The sequence below is a fragment of the Motacilla alba genome, chromosome 9, assembly GCF_015832195.1.
Source record: "Motacilla alba alba isolate MOTALB_02 chromosome 9, Motacilla_alba_V1.0_pri, whole genome shotgun sequence".
NCBI lineage: Eukaryota > Metazoa > Chordata > Aves > Passeriformes > Motacillidae > Motacilla > Motacilla alba.
Genome location: NC_052024.1, coordinates 6,508,200 through 6,531,150, shown reverse-complemented (window position 1 = coordinate 6,531,150; position 22,951 = coordinate 6,508,200). Strand labels below are relative to the sequence as shown.

Genomic DNA, 22,951 nt, shown 5'->3' with positions numbered 1-22,951 from the left:
CTGTGGGTAACCTCAGGGTTCTGAGCTTCCACTCCTTGTAAGGAAAACACGAGCCTATAGCTACTATTGCTGCTAATGGGATTTAGGCAAAGAGCCTTCTGTGGACAAGGACTGCATTCTTTGGCTGGTGACGATCTGGGAGCCACAAGCACTGCCAAATACTTTTCTGTAGCCAGGAGAAATGCCTCAAGTAAGTGCAAGTAAAACAGGATTTGTATGTTCTGAATAAATGCATTTAAACATGCTGACTCCTGATTTAGTTCCTGTAAAGGACTTTCTTTTTAAACTTTCAGAGCTGGTAAAGCTCACACAGGTTGTTGCTTTGAGTTCATATTCCTTTAATAATAATTACTTCACAAAATATTGCCCACAGTGAATGTATATTTCTGTGTATGTTGAGTTCTAAATCATAGATGTTCAGTCTATAGGAATTACTTCTGTTCTCTCCCACTCTTTCAGTAGTTTGGAAGACTCTAAGTAGATTTTGACTCATCCAGAACTTTAGAGCTAAGCACTTACCATAAGATTCATCACTGTCTGACGACTTAATGCTGATCAGGATATGTTGATCCAGTAGGTATTCCGGGTCTGAAATAATTGGAGTCAGCTGCGAAGACAAGTGAAGGTGGGTCAATACAACACACGGTTGACAGGAGCACACTTCTCCCTGGGACTCATTCCCAAATGAGGAAAACCCTGCTGGATAAACCGATGAGGGTATCATGTCATCTCCAGGATCAGCCTCTGATAATATCTAGGTATCTGTGGCAGAAGGCTGCACTCTTTGAGCCCCAGCACAGTAAATGGAATGCTGCAAATCTGACACTCACGGGATGAGCTGCAGTTTTCTCCTGTAGTCCAGGACTGAAAACTCCCTGAGGAGGAACACATCTGGACTCTGATTACAGTCTGTTCCCAAAAATCTGCCTGGCTGTTGTTGCAATCACTTATTGTAGATCCTTTCTCCAGTTTCTCAGTGTAAGGCACTCTTTCCAAAGTCAGCACTTCTGGGCTATTTAGAAGGGTATTGTGACATGCACATTTGCTCAAAATCCAGGAGCTCCTGTAGTTCTTTCAACTCCCACCATGCCAAGAAATGAAGAACAGCTCTGATCTCAAGGACAGGACTTGTGTCTGACACTGACACTCAGAATACGACTTCTGGACACTGATGTTCTTTTTAACACAGGTTAAAAATACTTAATCAACTTTTCTAAAATATACCAAGTTTTATTTGACCAGGCAAAGAAACTCCAGGGCAGAGTTACTCTTTAAGATATTTTATTTTCCATTTAAAACTAAAAAAAATGGTCCTGCTTAAACCAGCAATATGTTCTCTAAAAAGGTGAGAAAAAAGTTGTGATCCTGAATGGCATAATCACATCAGCAAAATTCTTCATAGACATGTAAGTACACTGACATGAAAGTCCTTTCCTGCTTACAACATATTCTGTTTAGCCTAAGCCCATCCTGCATTCTTGCAGTCCCTTTAAGTGTAAACAAGACCACAACAATGTTCTTGAAAGTAGTATTTATGAAGGTAAAAGACCTAACGCTGCTTATGGGATGAAAGTGGAAGCTTCTCTTCCATACGGATGTGGAGGTAATGTCCCAGTTTACCTTTGGAAGTGCCTCAACAAACTTTACCACAAGCTCCCCTTCATTTCCATCCTCATTTTCTCCTTCCTGGCTCTTTACAAAGCCTGCAAAGGGACAAGAAAGGAGTTTACCAGGAGAGAGACAGCAAGAACTGGGCTACAAATCCTCTTCACTATGTCTCCAAAAAGCCTACAATTATTTTCCTACTTGGACACAAATTTTAAAAGTATAAAGAAGCTTAAAGTCTGAGCTTTGGATGAATTTTTACACAGTAAATTTGCAAGTGGTTTTGCTAGAGCATTGTTAAATGGTTTCATTTTGCAGTTAAACTTGGCACTGAGGAGATCAGTGCATACATGGACCGGAGGATAAGAACATGACAGCTCTTCCTACGCCACTCAAGATAGCATACTTTTGAAATTCTAATTTAAGATTCGTAATACACTGTTTCCATAGAAATTTATGCAAATTTTTATACAGCCAAAAAATAATCTTTTATGGAACTGTCTTTGACACAGCACTCTGACATGCGATAATGTGATGAAGCATCCACCAAAGGCTTGCTGTCCCACTTACAAGAGCAGTTCTGTGATGGGAGATTGCTTTAAAAAACCCACAGCAAGGGCACGTAGGCTTGTGTTACATAAACAGCTGAGACTCAGCCCCACAGCATGGGCACAGGCAGTGAAATCTGCAGTGCTGCGGGGTACATAGTCCCACTTACAAAGTCACATCACTAGCATTGATTTCCCTTTTAGTTGATCCTCTGACTTAATTTTTGTTAAACCAGGTTAATTCAATTATTTAAAATTATTTTTGCTAGGCTAATGCAGATACTTCATTTTGAAATCACCTGATCAGTTGTAGCAGGCACAATCAGAAATTTAATCAATCATGTCTTTACTATGTAGGCATTTTCTGTGCAATAAGCAAGATATATATGTTTCCGAACAAGAAAGGAATTATCAGACTGACAAACAAGGTGGAAAAACTTTTGGAAGGCTACATGTCTAAGCATGTATATGGAATGCAGCTACCTTGGCTGTGGGGTTTGGACTCTATTGCTGATAGTATGGAATGTCTTGCAAACTACAGCAAACCTCTAGGACATCTCCTTTTTTTTTGCATTGGAACAAATGATCCACATAGCTATTTTTTTAGATCAAAGTAAGAAGAAGGAGAACTAATCCAAACATGCAGAAAACTTTGAAAGAAACAATAAAGATGGGCAAAACCATACTTTCTAAGCAGCTAGAATGAAACTCAATGTAGAATTTGGTCTGGGACTTGGTCTTCAGAGTAGCGTAGCAGTGCAGGAACTCTATCTCCCCTTGGGAATCTGTGTATTTGGAGTCTAGGAAAGAGGAAGGGAAAACAATGTCACTTTCAGCAGGAGATAAAGAGAGGGCATTTTTGAGTGGACTCTTAAAGAAACAGCTTTTCTCTTAGCATATACAAAGCAATGCATTCTGTATCCAAGGTGAAGATGGCACACATGCACCCAACCTGACTGACCATTCTTGGAAACGAACTGTGAGGTGACTCCCACTTCAAAGGTGGCAAACACAGGACTGTGGTCACTTGTCATGATGTCAGTGGTGCAGCCTGCCAGCATAAAAGGAGGATGGTTACTGCCCTGCTCCAGGGAGATCACTGCCAAAGGAATATTTTCAGTAATTTTCCAGAAAACGTAACAGTCTCTCTGGTAACTGTCTCTAGTCAAAAGTGTTTCTCTACATAAACTCTTGTCAGTACACATGAATGTAACTCTTCTGTCAGGATACAGAAAGATTTGGTTAAGGGACAGCATTTTACTGAACTGTTTTGTAGATGACTGTCAGTGTTAGATTCCTCCAGTACAAAAAGCCCTTCCAGGCTTTCTGGTTACCTGTGCAACATGCACAGCTAAGTATAGCTTTAATATGGCAGGAAATCACACAAGAATACACTGGTGCTGCTTCAGTTAACAGTGGGTGACCAAAGCTAACAGTGGGTGACCAAGGCCTGAGTGGATCTAAACACACACAGAGTTCCAGCAAACCCAGTCATTCCAGAGAGGCCAATTCAACCCCACACCTCTGCATTATGGGCTTTATGATCAGATCAGCCTGCTTTATCCCTGAGAGACTTTCACAGCCCTGGTCCCAATCTACGCATAGGAAACCATGAACAGCATACTCAGATGCTCAGTCCTACATATAGTTGATGACATTTCAGGAACTGGTATTTGAGTCTTTTATTAAACAGGTTTTGTGGGCTTTTTCTCTTCCCTGAACTGCATTTTAGTGATACTTCTCAGCAGGAAAGGGAACTGGCGCCTGGTACCACACAGTTCTTCTGGAATATGATTTGATACAAGAGATGTGTTTGCAGCTCCAGTCTCTGCAGACTGGACTGTGCACACAGGGTCTGTCCTGCTGGCACTCACTGTCAGGAGTTCCTGGTAGTGACTGCACAGGAAAAGTGGTGGTTGCTGCCAAGAAATTGCTGGTGTAAAATGGTCCTACAGCATGGTCTAAAGTTGGACAGCTGCAACTGTCCAGGTGGTGTTCTGCATATAAAAGAATAACAGAATGAATTCCCAGCCTGTAAGGTTACAGGCAGAGAGATTTTGGCTCCCCTTTGCCTCATTTAACATCAAGTCCCTCTATGCTGAGTGCCTGGCGATCCTACAGACTCTGTTCTGAATCATTTCCGTTTCAGACTGGTTGCCTTGCTATCAACAATCTGTTCTCCACCCACCATAGGACTGACACACAACGTGCACCATGGGGTAGGATTTCCAGAGCACTCGATCACACCAGGATGGCAAGTTGTACTTCATCTGCAAACCAAAAGAGAAGTAATGTCAAGAAGAATGGAAAGGGCCAGTTCACAAAAAAACAGGAAATTCATTCACCCAAGCACCATATATTTGTGTCAAGTCTATTTGTTTATATTGACTCCTTTCAAAACACAAGGTCAGAAAATACAGAGATTGGTTTAGGTCACTTTCTTCTGCAGGAGTTGCTGTAATAGCTCTGCCACATACCTCTGAAGGGAAATCAGTTTTAACCTACCCCTGTAGCTTTTTGCTTGGTGTAAACGTACTTCTCCCGGGTGCCTCTCTCAAAGCGGTAGGTTGGAGCAAATGTAATCTCCTCTTCCTCTAAAACAGAGAAAGAGCTTGGTTACAGCTTAGCCATTGGGAACCCTCACCTGGGCAAGAGAGCCACTGCTCTGTACACCCTGCCCCATGCTGAGGCTGGCAGAGAAAGCTGGTGGATGTAGCAGAGGAACCTGCCAGCCGGGACAGGATCTCACCGAACTGCAGGAACACCTTTTGGTCTCTTCTCTCGAGGAGAAGCTGGTCGAAAGCCAGCAGCTCCGGATACTGCTGCTGCCTGATCTTCTGGATAATATTCTCTGCTTCCTGCCAACAGGGAAACAGCAGAGCTGCAGATGATGCAAAACCTCTTATAAATACTCCCTTCACAGGTTAACTGGTGAGTGCTCCTGAACTGTTTGACAGAGCTGTAAGCCCTTGCCACTTCCCTGTCCTTCCCATCACTGAAACGCCCCAGCCTTTTTTGTGTGGCTGAACATTTGTCTGTCAAAACAGGTATTGAAATGCCCACACATCCCCTACACAAGAACACACACACTCACAACCACATGCACATTGACACCAAGCTTGGTGTTTTCTCCCACATACTGAAACCTATCCAGTATTTATGAGGGCTTGCCTGATCCTGAAGGCCTCTTTCAGCTATTCCAAGCTCAGCAACCAGAGCAGAAAGGCAGTCTCTGGATTGAGCCATTCAGGGACAGATGCTTGTTCACAGTGGGAAGGAAAATCAGGAGGTTTGGGGAATGAAGCTGCCTGAAGCAGCAAAGTGTGCCAGATGGCATTCCTGGGTCCATTAATCCTTGGAGAGGGCAAAGGGGATTTCTTTACTCTCCTTTAACTGGGGCCACACTCACGCCCTGGGGATCCCTTCTGTCTCCCCTCTTTTTGTCATGTTGCCCTAGATTGGAAGAAGAGAGCACTCCTACAGCAACAGAGCATGCTGTCCCTGCAGGGCTTCCTGCAGCGTCCCTCACCGTCGGGGGCTGTTCCACACGGTAGTTCAAGTCTCCCAGCCAGAAAAGATGAGTAAAGCGATGAGTGATGTTAAATGGACTCAGTTTCTTATCTCCCAGTGTCAGGAAGCGCAGGATGTTCGTGTAGTTCTGGTTGCGTCTGTCAAGACAAGAAAACATCTGCCTGACATCCTAAATTGCCGTGTTATTTCCAAATGCCTGGGATGGCAGAGGCTACAGCTTTACCAGGAGGGAGCTGCTCCGACTCAGAGCTACAGAGGAGCAGATCAGAAACTGAGAACTTGCCACCCCAGCAGACAAGCCCTGAATGTGCTCCTGAAGGCACTTCTGCTGCCTTCTGGGGCTGTGCTTTTCTGAGCTACATGTCCTAGAAACCCAGCATTAGATTGTTTCCTTCAGATTTCAGCAGCAAACACATAACTAGATTTTGGCAGCTCTTCCAGGCCCTGAGGAACCCTTCAATAGAAGTTAACTTCATCAGTAGCAAAGACCCTGTGCAGAAATCCCACACCATCTGTTTCCTGGACTGGGAAAGGATGACAAGGCCAAACTCTTCATTTCCAGACCTCTTCACTTTCAAAACCACTCATTCCAAGTGCTCCAGCTCCTCCCAGTGTGGGCACTGATTTCCCGGTGGTGTCAGGATCTTTGCCTTCCAGTCCTGTGCTGACCAGAACCTGCCTAATCCACAAACACTTATTTCACAGCTGGGTATAGAGAATTAGTCACTGCAAGGATATTCCTGTTCTACACATCCCTCCTGGTATTCCTGAGGGATCTTTCTCAGCTGTGTCCTGGGGCTCACAGCACTGCCTGTAGTGAGAAGGAAGACAGTCCCCTTCAGAACATTCTTTTGGGATGGGAAAAGCCTTCCCACATTTCTCCAAAACACTGTAGATCATGGAAGTGTTTTCCTCACGCAGTGGGTTTTCATGACAGGTCATGCAAGTGTTGTGTGAGACTTTTACACTTGGCTCTGAAATAATTTTGTCATCCATTTCTCCTGCACCCATGTGCTATGGTCACATAGCAGAAGTCCCTTGTTTAAATGCCCTCCCAGGAGATATTGAACAATTTTTTTTGTGGTCAGGAAAACATGTTTGTGCCTGTCTGGTGGACCCTCCTTCCAAACATGGCCCAGAGAATTTCACCCTGGCTCAACAGCCATTTTTGAGAGGGGAGGATGTATCTTACCTGTGTTTCTTTTCGCTTCCTGAAGTCAAATGGCTGTTAACAAACCCAAAGGAGGTTCCATTAAACATGAATGACACCCCCACTGCTCCTTTATTACCTGGCAAAAGGGAAGCCAAAAATGACAAAAAATTAATCCACCTCCAAGCTGAGTCTAGCAAAGATAATAAAGCACCTAGCACATGTGAAGTAAAGTGGAGGATGGAGAAGAGAAATTCACTCAATCAACACAGAAAAAATTAGTGCGTTCAGCACAGATTGTGAGAGCAAATTTTTAAGGGTGCTAAAAAATTAATTGAAGGGAGAGAAGGAGAGAAGTGCAACTTGTGAAACCCAAGAAAGAGCAATCCAATAGCCAGTCAAAAGTGTTTGCTGGGAATATAAATATATATATATATGTGTGTGTGTGTGTGCACTAAGTATACACACAAATGGATTTCCTCTCTTACAGGGTAAAATATAACCAGTGCTAGTGGGATATAACTTTAAGAGTGTCACATAAATGTTGCCCAAGGAGTGTTGTAGCAGAAGAGCTGTTTCCTGTGGGCTGAGCAGCTCGCAGCTGCCTGGGCAGGCCCTGCCCGTGCCTCACCCAGCGTGTTTGCGATGCCTGTCTTCACATTGGCTGTGCAGATGTGGCTGATGCGGTTCTCATGTTCTGGCTTGGCCAGGACAACAATCCTGATGTTCCAGAGGGTATGGATGGCTATCTGCAGAAATGGGAAGGGTAGAGGTTATATTTCTGCAAATACTTGCCAAGCTGCACTGTGGCTGCAGCCTTCCTGACTCCTTTGATTGCACTTCTACGGAAATTTTCTTCCTGTGCTCAGGATATGTTTTCAGTCATTTTAATCAATGCTGGAACCTTGCTATTTTCTAGTCCTTTTTTCTAGTTAATCTTTGGATTATCTTGCTTGCACAAAATAGTTTCCCAATCGCTGGGAGAGTTAGCTTTCCAGATATGCTTAGATTTGTTTCTTGACATCACTGAAAACCAGGAATGTCCAATGTTGGTCTTAATAAGGTTCAAGTTTCTCTTATGAAAAAGTTTCTTTTCTCTGCCTGTGTACTGTTACATCCTACTTTAAAAGTGCAATAGCCTAGGACAAGATCTAGGCTACAATTGGCTCAGGAAGTTTAAAAGTCTCCTCCTTTTTGAAAGTCAAATAACACCAGCACTCAACTTGAGTGCTCAACATCTCCTCTTGCTCGTAGGCTGGCAGGGTCCCTGCTTTGGCCAGGGGGAGGTCACTGCCCATAGCAACAGGTCCATCTAGCCAGCTCCAGGGGGGCATCTTGTGGAGCCCACAGACATATTCAGTTCATTCTCCTTCACCCAAATGCAATGAAAATAAAGGGAGAGCTAGGAAGGAGGTACAGGCAAAATCCCACTTATTCCCATTTCTTTTATTTGTACAACATGTACACCCTCATCTCCTGAGTTCCATGCAATAGCTGGAATAACCCCTCACCACTTTGAAGCTGATACTGGTGATTTCCTGTAGAGATTGCCTTAGGGTCTCCAGCCATTCCTTCTCCCCCTGGGGATCCTCCTGGGTGCCAATCACATAGATGTCATGAGGGATGTAGTCAGCAGTGTCATCACGGGTCCTCCCCTGCCCCTTGGAGAGGAACCAGGAGGTGATCTTCTTTGGGGCTGGGGCTGCACCTTTAATTAACACATCAAACACCAAAGAAGTCAGAGCATGTCCTGTCAAAACCAGGATGAAGATAACACACGGGGACAGAAATTATGGGCTTCATATTTCCTATCACTTTTGTATCAGCCAGGCCACACTATTCTAAGATGACAATGATGTTACCCCCACCTGAGTCACTGAGAAAGAAGTGATTCTGCTTTGACCACCTTCCTCTTGTTGATCAGTTTTCCAAGGCCAAGGCTAAGCAGGAGTAAAGGCAGGGAGCTGTACTTCTCCTGGCCTACCACTGCCTTCACCTTGTTCCTTAAGGATGGCCAAACACAGACAGCTCAGCTCACAGCAGCTGAACCAGGCTTCTGTCTCAAAAGGGAGGGAAAAAAAACTATATTCCACTGTCCTCAACCACACCTTGTCCCCTTCTCTAAGTACCACAGACACTCAGCTGTCTTCCCAGGCTGGACATGAACTGCCCTGTTCAAATGACAGCAGCTGATGTGCAGTTTTGTCACAGCATAGTCACAGCATAGGTGGCAATTGAGATGGCCACAATACACAGAGTATCACTATACAATTTTAGAAATCTTCAACCCTTACAGAAACACATCAGATCACTTCAGAAGGCTGAGAACATCTGCCCTCCTTGTTCTTTAGCCCAACCTTTTATACCCCTTATGTTGATGCATTGCACCTGTGTGCCCTCTGTTCCCTTTGGTCAGTGCACCTGGGCACTCCATGGCTCATTGCTGTCAGTGCTGCTCACCTGCTGCTCACAGCTGTGCCCACTGGGGATGAGGCTTGGCTGCAGCCCCACTCCCAGTTACCACCAACTGTGTACCTACACAGTTTGTGGAATTGCTCCTCTCCTTTCTGCAAGGTGGACAATGATATGCACTGCTGCACCAGCTTTGTACCAGCCAAAATTCCCTGTCCCCTGAGCAATCCTTCAGAACCCAACACAGAGAGTCTGGAGCTCATTGTGCCAGCTGAGCACACCTTTAGGCAGTGTTTGAAGGAGTGCCCATGGCAGAAGGGAGCCCATACCCATGTTCCAGGTGCCAATGAAGATGGTGATCATATCAGGCTCTGGTTGCTCCGAGTGTTTATTCTTCATCTGCTGCAAAAGCTGGCAGAACCCTTCTCTCTTCTAGGCAGGGAAGAGCAGAGAAAATTAATGAGATACTTAACTCCTCTGACATGACCTCTTGAAAAACCAGCTGAACCAGGAAATTCCCAGCACACTTGAAGGGCAGATTAGCTCTGCACTATCCTGAAACCTTCCAAGAGGTTGCCTTTACTGTGGAGCTTTTTTAGGCATTTAGCTTGTGCACTGCTTTAACAAATGCTGAGCTGGTCAGATTTTTTTCCCCCCCCTCTTTGTCTATAAGAACATTTTTACAGTGGTCATCTTGACTTCTTGCTTCTCCTCAGTGCTTGCTCTGTCCTCCTGCCTCAGTGACAGCACTTTGGTATCTAGTATCTCCCTTTAGACAGTATATTTGCTCATTTTCTGGATGTTTCCAGAACAAAGAAGAAATTTATTTTTTACAAGGCAACTACTGTCCTTCAACAGTTCCACTTTCTTCCAAGGAATGCCCCATGTTCCACTCCCACCCAGGTACCTGCTCCAGGCTGGCAGGAAAGAAACACTTTCTTGTGTACATACCTTGGAATCAGAAAAAACATATTCCTTCCGCTGTGTTTTTTCTTTTTCTGTTTCCAGAACAATAACCAGCTTGTTCGGAACCTTCTGGGACTTGATGAGCTGCAAGACTGAACACAGACTGGGTGTCACGGGCTGCAGTCACTGAAATAAGGGTCCCACCAAAATGAACAGCGCTCTACTCAAAGGCTCGGGATTTCCATGGTCTTTTCTGTCTGTGCAGTTTGCCTTGCAGACCTGCATTTTAAAGTTGCTTAATCCTGTTCCCAATAGGAACAGATCTGGACTCCAAGTGAAGAGGACCCTCAAAACTCTTCTTCTTGGAGTTCTTTTCCATCCCAAGCCTGGCAGTGTGAAATGAAGCCTTAACTTTGTGCAGGCAATCCCCCTGTATCCTGAGCCAGCCTACGTGTGTTCCTTCCCCATCTGTGAAAGAGGATGTAAGACCTCATTTGGTGGTAAAGGTGATTCCTCCCATCTAAAATAGCAGCTAATTATTATGAACACGAGGTGGAGAAAGCCATGCATGAAAGCTCATCGTTTCAATTACTGCCAGCAACAGGTTGATTTTCTAGCAGGAAAGAGCCCAAGGGTATAATCTACTCTCTCACAAATCTCTTTGTCTCAACTTCAGTGAGCTGCCTGTTCAGAAAGAAAACAGAGAAAAAGGAAGTTGTTTGAATCAGGCAATCACAGACCAAACTGGCGTTGCTCATGATGAGAAATACCAATCTACGTACAAAAAAAAAAAATCAAGGGAAATTCACTGAAAAATGTAACTAAAACTGAATGTCTGGCTTTTTACCATCAAAAACCATCACAGAAGTCAGCATGTTCCTGCAGAATGTTGGGGTTTTTTTTCAAGTGGCATTGCTTTTCAGAACAAAAATGGCTCCATTGCAACCAGCTCTATGGGGAATCTTCTACCAAAACCTGCTCCCTTGCAGTGCTGATTCCAGTGTCTTCATTTAGACCTGGAGATTGGGTCTAAAACAATCTGTGAAAGCTGGTTATCCCAGTACAGAGTTATCTGTGTCTTGCTCACTGGTGCTCATGCATCACCCAGGACCTAACAGAATTCCCAGAGCCTAGTTTAGCATTTGTGATATTAAGCTGACATCTTACTTTTCTTGTGGGTATAAAACTTGTCTTCTGGACCATCCTTAGATCTCTTGATAATCAGTTTTCCCATTTCCACATCCACTTTGAGTTGCATTTTTGAGAAAATTCCTAGGGAGTCAGTTTTCACCTAGTGAAATACAGAGAGGTTTTCCATGAAGGATCTTCTACGCTTCAGTCACATGTATGACAAATGCAGCACTTCCCTTGATTCTTGGACACATATCATTATGCCAGTCTCACCAGACATCTCTTAGGCATTTTCATGGTGCCAAACAGCACCCAGGAATAGCTGTTATCTCTGTGGCAGCACAGCAAACTTCCCAGGAGCTGAGATATTGACATAAATCTGCATTACTGTCCTTCCACATTATGATCAGCATCGTTAAAGGAGTAAATTTACCTCAAAAGTGACAGGGGGGATAAGGGAGCGCCGATGTGTTGAATCAGGACCTTCAATCAACAGTGTTTTCACCTGTAAAATAATTATGTGTAATTTATTGCATTTGGTGATTCTGCACTACGCTGAGAGTAATGAAATCAGAAAAAAGAAACCTTACTCTGGCAGAGCACTGCACTGATGATGAACAAGAAACAAACTAGAGGCAAAGGAGAACAAGAAGATGATATCAAATAGCTTGAAAACTCTACCTTTTCTTCAATAGAAGACAGCAAAGAAATCAGCTGGTTGAGTTTCAATACAATATTGACTGGACTTGCTTCACCAAGCATCTGAAACCGCAGCACAGGAACAAAAAGAGAGGGAGATGGGTGATTACCAAGTCCACAGAGCACAGCCCGGAGTGCAGTCCCAGGAACACCCACACAGACCAAGGAGCAGCACTTGTACCTTTGCCACTCTGAGCTACAGCGGGCACCACAAGAGCATGGAAACATGCAGAAGTGTGGGAGGCTGGAAGGACTCTGCAAACCTGTTCCATAGGGTCAAGGCAGCTGGCCATACATAGGAGTCAGCTTGCTGCTGGGGGCAAGCTCACATAGCCAGGCCTGGGGCTCAGCATACAGAAGTCCTGGACTTTTGGTTTTCTGTCAGGGAGAGGAAAGTCATGGGGACTTAAGTGGGCTTGGGAAAAGAAAGGATGTGGCAGTGAAACATCCTGGGTGAGGTTTATGGAAAAAGAAGTGCGCAGTGCCAGCCCACATTCTGAGGGAGGATGGGGAGGTAGGAGTCCTCAGGCAGCTGCTGGCACTTTCCTCTAGGACAGGAAGGGGGAGCAGGTTGAGAGGTCTATGGGATAAGTGACACTGCGAGATAGAACTCACTGTGTGCCCTCTGCACTACAGCAGAATGAGGCTAAAGAGAATAGAAGTGGCGTGTGCCCAGCTGCACTCCACTGGCCATGGCTGCACACCACAGCCATCTCTGCCCCCACTGACAGCCACCCACACACCTGTCCTGCTCTTCCCACCTCCCAGCCCCCTTACCTGGGAGCGCTGGTGGGCACCAGGATGCAGCTGCTGCTCAAACACCTTCTGGATGGACTCCAGAGATGGGAGAGTCCTCGAGGCCTCACTGGGAACACAGACACAGCACAGGTTTAAGGCTGTGGCTGGCTCCCTGGCTCTGTTCACACTCAGACAGTGCCACACAGACAAGATGACAGGCACACGTTCACACTGGGCACATGTCCACACTGGGCCTGCCCTCGCCATGTGCCCCCTGAGCTGTGGAATGCGTGATAGGAGCAAATCCCAGCTGCTTGGTGACATGGTCAAGAGGGCAGTGTGAGTCCCACAGCTGACTTTGCCTTGCAAAGCTGGAACATGGCCATACTGGCTGCTCCTTGGGATTTGCTTTGGAGGTTCTAACTTCCTAAATCTCCCCAGAAAGGTATCCCAGACTGAGCAAAACCTGAAGATTTGGTGTACAAGCAGCAACAATCCAACTATGCCAACTCGTAGATCCAAGTGCACTCAAATGCCTCAGAGCCCAGCACAGTCTGGTGCCTCTGAATGCTGCAGCTGTGGGAGCTTGGGTCTGTACAGGGCCTGTGCAGCTGCTGAGGCTGCTGAGGACAGTGCTGGGGACTCTGTATGAAGAGGAAACTAATTCACAGATATTTCATCTCACATGACAAAGAGGGCCAGGCCCAGCTAGGGGGTGGAAGAGGCAGCCCTTGATCTCCTGAGCAGAACCATTTACAGGTAACAATGACATTCCTCCAGTGCTTCCCAATGAGATTCCACAGGATGCTCATTTGTTGAAACTCTGCTGTGTGAATTTGGCACAGAAGCTGCATGCTGATAATGACAAGACTTATCCCAGCAAGAGCAGCCAGGGAGCACAGGTCAAAAGGAAGGTGATGGTGGTCAGCAGCACTAGGATGCTTGCACTGTGTCCAGTCAACTGTGGATATTAATGATTTCCCTCACTTTCATAAGTCTGAATGGACTGGATTTTATTCCATCTTTGTTAGGGAAAGTGCTCCAAAGCAAAAGCATGCCTGCCTGAAGATATTTCTCTAGATGCTGAACCAAGGATGACTAATTGCCTAAATTAAACATTCATGTTTGACATTTCAGTCTAAAAGACTTGCTGTGGGACACACAGGAGTACAAGGCACATGTAGGAATCTGGTTCTGCTAATTTTATTCCTCCAATGCCACTATTCAGCTCTGCATCACCTAGGGCCAGTGTCACTGCAAACAGTGCTGGCCCCAAACCCAAGAGTCCCATTGATTTCTGCAGCCGTGGAGTCAGACCCCAGGAGGCTGCAAGCAGTTGCAGGAACATTGGGAGAAGTTTAGTTTAAAAAGAGTGAAAGGATATTTACTGTGTTGTGCTGGCCATCTCTTGAAAACACAGCAACAGCTGTTTAAAGCAACTCAGGAGTGACTTCTCATGGGAAAACTGCCCTCTGTTCACAGTACAACATGTAGGCTGTGTGTGAGGAGCAGGAGGAACAGCTCCTGTGGGCATTCAAGCCCACTAAAACCACAGGGTGGTTTTAATTACATTTGTAACTTGTTTTGTTTTCTTCTTTTGCCAGTATAAATACCTTTAGTGATCTTCATTGAAGTGTCAGAAGCCTGTGTGTCCACATGCAGTTGCACAAGTGCTGGTATCACAAGTGCTTGAAAAACTGCCTTAAAAGCTCTATGTGCAAATTATCTTTTGAGGGAGAATAAACAAGAATATGCAGAGCAGCAATTGATGATCAAATGATGGTTTCAGACAACAGCAGACTGAATAGACCATTATTGGTGTTTTTCACTGGAAGTTGAACAAATCCCCTTGCATGAGTAGTCCCTGCTCTCTCTGAATCAGCTTTCCAGTGGCTGAAGGATTCTCCTGGCCAAGGAAACCCTTGTATGGCAACTTCTCTAGCATGGAATGCCTCACAAAAGTACCCATCAGCCTTACAGGTCTTGGTTTTGTTTGTATATTTCCAGGATAAGATCTGCCAGAGGGAGCGGCCTCTCCCCAGGGTGGCTGTTCCTGGTCCCCCAGGCTCTAATAAGGAGATGTGCCATGGCTGTCCTGACCCCTTGGCCACTGCTCACCCTTAAAGGTAGTAGTAGCAGTAGCAGCAGAGTTAAAACCAGCTTTCCCAGTCTCTGATGAACACTGAGGTCCAGGCCTTGCTAAATTAATCAGGGACAAACGGTGAGGGAAGAGCTCACAAACTTTGCACTCTGGTCTGCTGCGCTTCAGCTTCTTGGCTAGATGTGCATCCTGCCCCTGCCCATGGGCAATGCCTGAACTGCCAAAGGCACAGACTGTTCACAAACAGTTCCTCTCCCAGCCCCACTGCTCACTATAAGCTCTTTCCTCCTCCTGACCACCGAGCAGCTCCAGTACTGTCCTCTCCGCTTTGCTGACCTCGGCAGTCACCACCCACGCACAGCTCGGGCCACGGCACGGGGCTGAGGCGCAAAGGGCTCTGGATGGATGCTCCTTTCTCACAGTGACTGCAGTGTGGCTGAGCCTGACCCTGAGAGATGGCACAGCTGAGCTCTGTGAGGTGAGGGGAAGCCAGAAGCCAGATCATAAACCCCTCACATTCACAGCAGGTCTGTGTGGCTCCCCAGCAGCTGGGCCAGCCCAGCCACAACGAGTCTGCTGCACACTCATAACCCTCAGCACTGCCAGGAAATTCAGAGGAGCTTCAGCTCCACTGCAAGAGCTCTGCTCTGCTGATTAACAGCTCTGGGGCTTTTGTTTGGTTTTTTAACCTATTCTCAAATAGTGTGAAAATAATGGAATTGGACATTAAAAGAAGACACCAAGAAGCAGCCTTGGAATAACCTGTACTTTCAGCTGGAATTCCCTGCCCAGCTGAAGGAAGCTCAGGGAAATAAAAACTAAATTTAGGGAATGCCACTGACAACATTTGAGTTCAGAAGTCACATAAAGGAAGTGAAAGGAACGAGATGGATTTGTGTTTACAAACAAACTGTGGGTCTGCTGATAAATAAAACTAGATACTGAGAGATAAAAGAAACAATGGGAAGAATTCCATTGATTGATAAAAGGAATGAAAAGGATTTGTCTTTACAAACAAACTGTGGGTCTGCTGATAAATAAAGGTAGATACTGAGAGATGAAGGAAGCAATAGGAGGAACCATGAATTCCATAAAAATTCCACAAGGAATTGACACAAGGAAGAGAAAAGGGGGGTATATATTAGAAGGGGGTGTGTATTAAGCGATTCAGGAAGTCTGTACCTCTCAAGTACCTCAGCCAATGAGGAAAGAGAGAGGGAAATGCGGCCAGGAAATTAGGATAAAAAGGAGGCTGCATCCTCTAGCAATTTGAGACCCCAGGGGGATGACCCATGGCCTCTCCCTTTATTTGAATAAAATAACAGGACTCCTCTGTCTCCTTTTTGGACATAAACCTCGGGTGCTTGTGGATTAATTTTCTTGACTGAAGTAATCTTAAACCCTAGACAACCTCAGTGATTAGGTGTAAAACAGTAGAATACCCAAGCATCTGATTATTAGCGAGCTGAAGGAAAGCAAGTAGTTTTGTTAGGTGGTAGAGATCCATGAGAAAATGTGAATAGAGAGGGAGAGGCTCCTCAGTGAGACCTGACAGGGCCTGAAGGACACACAGCCTGCAATTCTGGACTGTCATGGCAAAACTCAGAAGGCAGCTCCAACAAACCAAAATAATGCTGGTATGGGGAGAAAATGTTGGGAGGAGAACTCCATGCATTTCCATAGCTATGTGAAGACACCAGAAGGACAGAGGGCAATCCCTTGTCCTTTGCTGGGTTTCTGACAGTGCAGTGTCCTGTCTTGAGGATGGTTTTTATCCCATATCCTTTTTTTTTTTTTTTTTTTAATATATTGTGTCTGGGGTGATCACAGCCTTCCCCCTAAAGTGTTTTTGCTACACTTTGTTTGCCACCCCGGGTGTGCTGCCCTTGCCGTTGCAGCCGCTGCCCGAGGTTCCCGCCGCAGCCATTTCGCCATCCGGAGGCACCGGCCCGGCTGCCCCTGGCGGGGTGCGAGGGAAGCCCCTTTTCCCTCTCTCCCGCCACCGCCCACGGGCAGAGCGGCGGCCGAGCCCGCGCCACAGCGCCCCCTGCAGGCGCGGGGGAATCATCGCCCCGCCCTGCCCGGCCCGGAGCCACCAGCGCCCCTGCTGGCTGTGAGCGGAACTGCACCGACGGGAAAGCGCCTGCGGCCGAGAGAAGGCTGGGACTGGGACTGGGTTTCTGGTTTTGTTTGTTGTTGCTGCTGTTGTTGTCCTTAGCTTGTCTTGTTTTATTTACATATATATATATATATATATATATATATATATATATATATATATATATATATATATATATATATATATATATATGTGAATATGTAAGAATATATATATTCTAGTAAAGAACTGTTATTCCTTTTCTTGTATCTTTGCCTGAGAGCCCCTTAATTTCAAAGTTAAATAATTTGGATGGAAGGGGATCATATTTTCCATTCTGAGGGAGATTTCTGCCTTTCTTGGCAGACACCTGTCTTTCAAACCAAGACATGTCCCTACATTCAGCAGGCTTCCACCAGCAGCAGAACTCACCCAGCTCTGCTTCAGGATGTCACTTGGCAATGTCCAGTCACCAGAAATACTACAGAAAATTCAGAAATGTTAAAGATGTCCTGGCAGTTGAGGGAATTATAGCCTTGCTGCATCTCCTTTCTTTCATTTCTCCACATGCATTTATGAGGAATAGGGTTGTGAAACCCAGATAAACTTAAGTAGAATAAGAAGTTGGAAATGGGAGAAACCAACATGATTACAACAGCAGCACCAGAGGTATTTTAGTAACACAAGACTCTCACTTGTGATTTCATTCGATTTGAGCTTCCACTGTTTAGGTTTATTCTTAGCTGGCCACCTGGGTCGCCCCTCCCTTGTGTGTAGAGAAGCAAAACGCTCAGGCAGGGTGCAGAAGGGCAGCTCTTGAAACAATCTGTCCTCAGTCCTCACAGGGTCTTGTCTGTGGGCAGCTGGCTTCTAGAACAGGATCAGGCCAGCAGCACAACCAGCCTCACCTCTGCACACACCAGAGAGAAGAGTATGGCAGGCTATGGAGAGAAGTGTGGAAATACATGCCCTCTGCTACAGAGTGCTCCAAGAGCTCTGCAGAAGTTTGGGCTGGTCCCTTCGCTTACAGTCAGCAAGGGAGAAATAACATCCTTCCACCAGAGAAGGAGGGAACTCTGCAATGTTCTAGCACCCTGTCACAGCTTTTCTATTTGTGACATGGAAGGTCTACAAACAGGAAAGGTAAAATTTGTAGAGTCAAAAGTCTAGGCTTTTTCCTTTTTCATTTCAGCTGCCGTGCACCGACATCAGTGGAATCACTCCAAGTTCACAGTGCATTTGTGGGAAGGAAAATCAGTGTTTAAAATCTAGTTACACACTAATTTGTGCTTGTTTCCATAAATGGCTCATGCTTGACAATCCTGTGGGTGTCATTTATGCATTACCAAATTATGCAGTTAATCGCTTAGTGCATTTTTTGTTTTGTTTCTTCCTAAACAAAGCATAAAATATAGTACTCTGCTGTCTGAAACCACCTAGAAGAAAACATGATTGTCAGAGCTGTCTCTTCTATATGGATTTCATATCTCTGGACCAGAATCACAGGTCATGACATCTAAATATACTGGTTTTGAGGGCAAGGCAATTTCCTATGCCAGAAATGAGGGTTCTGAATGCATACATGTGGAACCTTTGTTAGACTACAGTGTTACTGCATTACACTCTGAAAACCAGCTTCTAGTTACCTGAAGAGTCCTTTGCAAAGAGCTGTAAGTAATTTCTTCAGTTGAGGAAGATTGTTTGAGCCAGTCTGCACCATCTCAAAGTCACTGATGATGTGAACTCGCAGGTAATCCTGGATGAGTTTAAGATGCTCATCAGAGACACTGTGAAGTAAACAGACAGGTCAAAAGCCAGCTCTTCTCTCTACTCCCAAATATCAAACAGCTTTCTTACTTTTCTCAAATTCCCACTGTTTAGGCACATGGCTAATAAACCAAGTTCTCCCAGATATTACTCATCCTTTATATTAGAAAACTATACCTCAGTGGAGAAAGTGTATGGGTGATTTTAATAATTCAGAAATGTACTTTTTCTAGACAACAGCTGGACTGTAAACAGCAGTCAATGCACTGTTGATCTGATTCTGTTCTTTATTTGGTAGTATAAATGAGGAGTAATCTTTGTTGAATCAAACAGCTCCTCAGCTGTTCCAAATACAGAGGCCCAGCAAGCACAGAACTGGGCTGAAGGCTGGTTCAGCAGCCCTGTCACTTGCCCTTCCTTACCTGCTTGTGTCCTGGTACTGCAGTCGCTGGAGTAGTGTCTCAGAAAGGGACAGTTTATTCACGTCTGCCACCCGTGAGTTTTCGGGGAGAGAAGAGACCTCCTTTGTCTCACTGCTCGGCAGTGCCATGAGGATGTTGCGCGGGGGCAGGACAGGAGGTGTGGGTACCTGGTCTAGCAAGAAGGAAAGGAAAGGCACAGTCATTCCGGCACGGAAATTGGACCTCTTGTCCCTCACCCCAGGCAGGGCAGAGCCCACCCTGCAGGGGCAGTCTTTGCAGAAGCCATTTCTTCTGACAGGTCTGTGGAGGGATGTCAGAGCTGGGAAGCTCAGGGCTCAGCACTGGCCCAGCTGTGTTTCCAGAGATGGCAGTGGTGTGAGAGCAGCAGGATGAAGTGTCAGGCTTGAACCTCACGTGCAGGCAGCACATGCCTCTGTCTCTGCCTGCAGTGAACCCCAGCCAGTTTTGACTCTCCCATCTGCACAGCAGCTGTGAAGGTTAATTTGTTAAGTTGAATATAATGCTTAGAGAACATAGCTATACCTCACCCATGTCATTCCCATTACCATGGGGATCTGCTACTGGGGCAGAATGGATGGAGGGACATGATGGAAGGAGCACCAGAAACTGCTAATGGAAAGAAGTGAATGGCAAAAGTAACCAAATAGAGATGAAGAAAATAGACCCCCAGTGCATAGGGGCTGAATATCCTGCCTTGTTTTGTGGACATTGAGTTGGAAGGAAAAAGGATTTTCCTGCTGCTCATCATATCTCACTCTCCTGAGAGAAGAGTGAGTTCATCTCCACTGATCCCAACGATGGTTACCTTTCTTTCATACCAATTGCTCCAACAGTTTATTACACATGTTGCATTGTAGCTGGTTGAGTTGTGAGGTTTTGTTTGGTTATTTCCTAATGGTGGAATTTGCATTACAAAAAACCCCCCAGGACTGACCCGCTGCTTCTGGGCCGCTACTGTGATTCAGAGCCACCACAGCCCTGAGCCACAGGTGGTTAATCTGCAGGGTGCTCATCTTCCACATCTGCAGTTTCACATCTAAGATGATCAGACATCTGTAGGCCCTACACGGCTCCACCATGATGGCACAAAGTGCCTTAACAAAACTAAATTCTGTACATGAGCAGCCCAGACCAATCCTAATCTCTCTTCATCTGAAGGCTCTTAGTCTTGGATAGAACTTCATTCCCTGCTGCTTGCCTCTCTCTGTATTATTTTTGCTGTAGTTTCCTCCCCTGGGAGGTGGACACTCAGTACAACTGGCAAAAAGCCAGGAACATCTTTCCTGAGCAGCTTTGCAAAATTTTGTTCTATTTCTTCCAGAAAATTGCATACCAAAATCTTCCAGCTCCTGTTAGATATACGGTGGATTCCTTCAAAGGGTTACACAGACTCTGGGTTGCACAGGAACATCAGTCAGCCCTGGTTCACAGGGCTTGTCTGTCTGTCCCAGGGATTGTGTCCTTCAGACAAGTCTGATTGCAGTGCTTATCATTTCCAGACAGACATCAGAAAGGACAGGAAGGATGCTCTGTGGACATGACCTTCCTCTAGGAGAACTATGACATATCCAACAGGTGATCCAGGATAAATCCAAGGAATTGTCTGAGACCAATGAGTGTCAGAAACCCACAGTGGCATTTGATATAAAATAGTTGGGACGATGCCAATCACACCTCTTCATCATACACCTGCCTCTGTAAATGGAGTTAGACTGTCTGCCACTGCCAGAGCCGTGCCCTCTGCTTTGGACTGTCAAAAATGTCCCCTAGAGCAGAGCAGCTGAGGGGTTTCAGGTGCCTCTCAGCAGCTGCAGGTGCATGGCACAGAGAGAAATGTGCTTCTAGCCCCAAGGGAGCATCTCTGTTTTGAGAGAGGCCCTACAGATGCAGGACAAGGAGAGAGTGCAGAGGTTTGGGAGATGGCTGGACATAAACAGTTGGAGTCCAGATAAAGACACCAGATTAACCACCCCCACACCAGATGCAGTATACTTCCACAGAGGGTCTCAGTGTATTCCCTCAGGTGAGCTAAACTAGTGCTTCAGGTGCCATACCACAGGAGACATGAGGGTTCACTGCCACAGGGCCTCGCCAGCTCAGGCCTCTTTATGCTCTGCTCTATTTTATGGCACAACATGTTCTAATCTCCTGCCTGCAATGCTTCTCCTGTCAAGAGGTATGAGTCAAGGGTCTGCATCACCAAGTCACATCATGGGTTTCTTACCAGTGTCCTCCTCCAGTTCATCAGCAGCCTCCTCCTCTTCCCGTGGCACTGGATATTTGAGGTGCCATACCAGACCCATGTTCTCCTTCTTGTAATACTCTATCAGTTCCTCCAGGTTCTGAAAATACTTCACAGGAACACCCTCTGATGCCTGAAACAAAACACAGAGGCAGTCATGGCATGGGATTTCCACACAAACACTGCCCCTTGCAGAAGGAAAAACAAAGTCATAGAGAGAGGAAAAAGCCACTGCTGCTGTCCAGAAGAGAACTTGCCCTGCTCTTGCTGCCCATCTGACCACAGGCTCTATGCAAAACAAACAAACAGATAAGCTCACTTGTTCCAGCCAGAGTCAGCACAGACACCAACCTCAAAGACTCACTGAAGCCAAATGGAAGAGCCCTCTCACTGGGTTCAGGGTGATTGGCTTCACAGGAAAGGAAGATTTTAAAAACAAATAATTCTCCTGGATTAATCTTTGTGTTCTCTCCTTTACTGAGCTCAAAGCCCATAGACTGTGTTATATTTTGTGGTATCCAGGAAGATTTTTCTGTGAAATTGCAAGGTAAACATGGCTAAATCCAGACACTGGCATCCCTTCCAGGATTCAAAGGCTCAGAACTGGGTTCAAATGAAACAAGGTGCCGCCCACACAGAAATGCTGGGATGGAGGTTTAGAGAGTGGCAAGGACTGCAAACGCACATGGCATGACTGTGTGGGCCAGCTGAATTCTGTGACCAAACCTGTCTCAAGCACACCCTGGCCATTAATCTCAGCAAATGGTTATCCACAGAGGCCAAACACAGGGATAAGGTTTTAGAGGTGTTCAGAGCCAAAGCTTCAGTGTAATTATAGCCACACATTGGCATAGTGACTCTGCCGGCAGAAACAGCTGCTATCCCTGCAGCTCTCCCCCTTGCTTCAACCACAGACCCTGCCAAAGACAGACACGGTCTCTCATGGTTCAGTACAGACCTTCTGACCAAGGGAAAGGACCCTGCATCACCTTCCTAACTGCGCTGAAGTACCATCCAATCCCAAGGCTACAGCAACAAACAGCCAAAGCTCTGATCCCTCTCCTTGGGGCACCCTCTTCCTAGCAGGGTGCTCCTTCTGGACAAAAGGTCTTCCCACAGAAACCAAACCAAAAGGGCCCTGTCTATATCTGCCTTAAAAGATCAAGAAGCGGGGACAGAATGGTAGAGAGCAGTTGTTTTCTATCCCCACAAGGCTATTGTGCTTGATTTAAAAGATCAACACTGGGAACTGCTCACAGCTGGGCAATCTGAAAGAAGACCTGATCACCCCAACGGCAGGCTTGACTGGCACTGTTTTGCATGCATAAAACTAGATTTTGCATAGGAAACATGGTTAATTAGTAAGGAATTAAAGCTGTGACTCCGATTTGACATAACGTGTTACACAGACATTCTGCCTCTGACTAACAGGCAGGGTGTTTAAATTTGTTTTGGGATTGCAATGATTGCTGGTAAAAAGTAACACATACAAAGTTTCAATACATGTTTGAACAAGCTTATTTACTTGCCATTCGTCTTTGCTCAGTTTCTTGTTCTCTGTGAACTTTTTTATATGAAAG

The 22,951-nt window shown here is 45.7% G+C and overlaps 1 protein-coding gene across 3 annotated transcripts in view; it reads right to left on the bottom strand.

The window, feature by feature from the left end:
• The window catches only part of INPP5D (inositol polyphosphate-5-phosphatase D), a 54,992-nt gene that overhangs the window by 6,616 nt on the left and 25,425 nt on the right, over window positions 1-22,951 (bottom strand). For all 3 annotated transcript variants that reach the window (XM_038145976.1, XM_038145975.1, XM_038145977.1), the window contains 20 exons: window positions 21,354-21,504; window positions 19,109-19,280; window positions 18,566-18,706; window positions 12,760-12,847; window positions 11,965-12,045; window positions 11,717-11,788; window positions 11,320-11,443; window positions 10,198-10,304; window positions 9,576-9,678; window positions 8,346-8,542; window positions 7,466-7,583; window positions 6,877-6,973; window positions 5,683-5,821; window positions 4,903-5,011; window positions 4,659-4,747; window positions 4,342-4,423; window positions 3,115-3,204; window positions 2,840-2,953; window positions 1,621-1,703; window positions 520-607 (listed from right to left, as the gene is read on the bottom strand). In XM_038145976.1, the coding sequence (XP_038001904.1) occupies window positions 520-607; window positions 1,621-1,703; window positions 2,840-2,953; window positions 3,115-3,204; window positions 4,342-4,423; window positions 4,659-4,747; window positions 4,903-5,011; window positions 5,683-5,821; window positions 6,877-6,973; window positions 7,466-7,583; window positions 8,346-8,542; window positions 9,576-9,678; window positions 10,198-10,304; window positions 11,320-11,443; window positions 11,717-11,788; window positions 11,965-12,045; window positions 12,760-12,847; window positions 18,566-18,706; window positions 19,109-19,280; window positions 21,354-21,504 (2,245 nt within the window). The remainder of the gene's footprint in view (window positions 1-519; window positions 608-1,620; window positions 1,704-2,839; window positions 2,954-3,114; window positions 3,205-4,341; window positions 4,424-4,658; window positions 4,748-4,902; window positions 5,012-5,682; window positions 5,822-6,876; window positions 6,974-7,465; window positions 7,584-8,345; window positions 8,543-9,575; window positions 9,679-10,197; window positions 10,305-11,319; window positions 11,444-11,716; window positions 11,789-11,964; window positions 12,046-12,759; window positions 12,848-18,565; window positions 18,707-19,108; window positions 19,281-21,353; window positions 21,505-22,951) is intronic.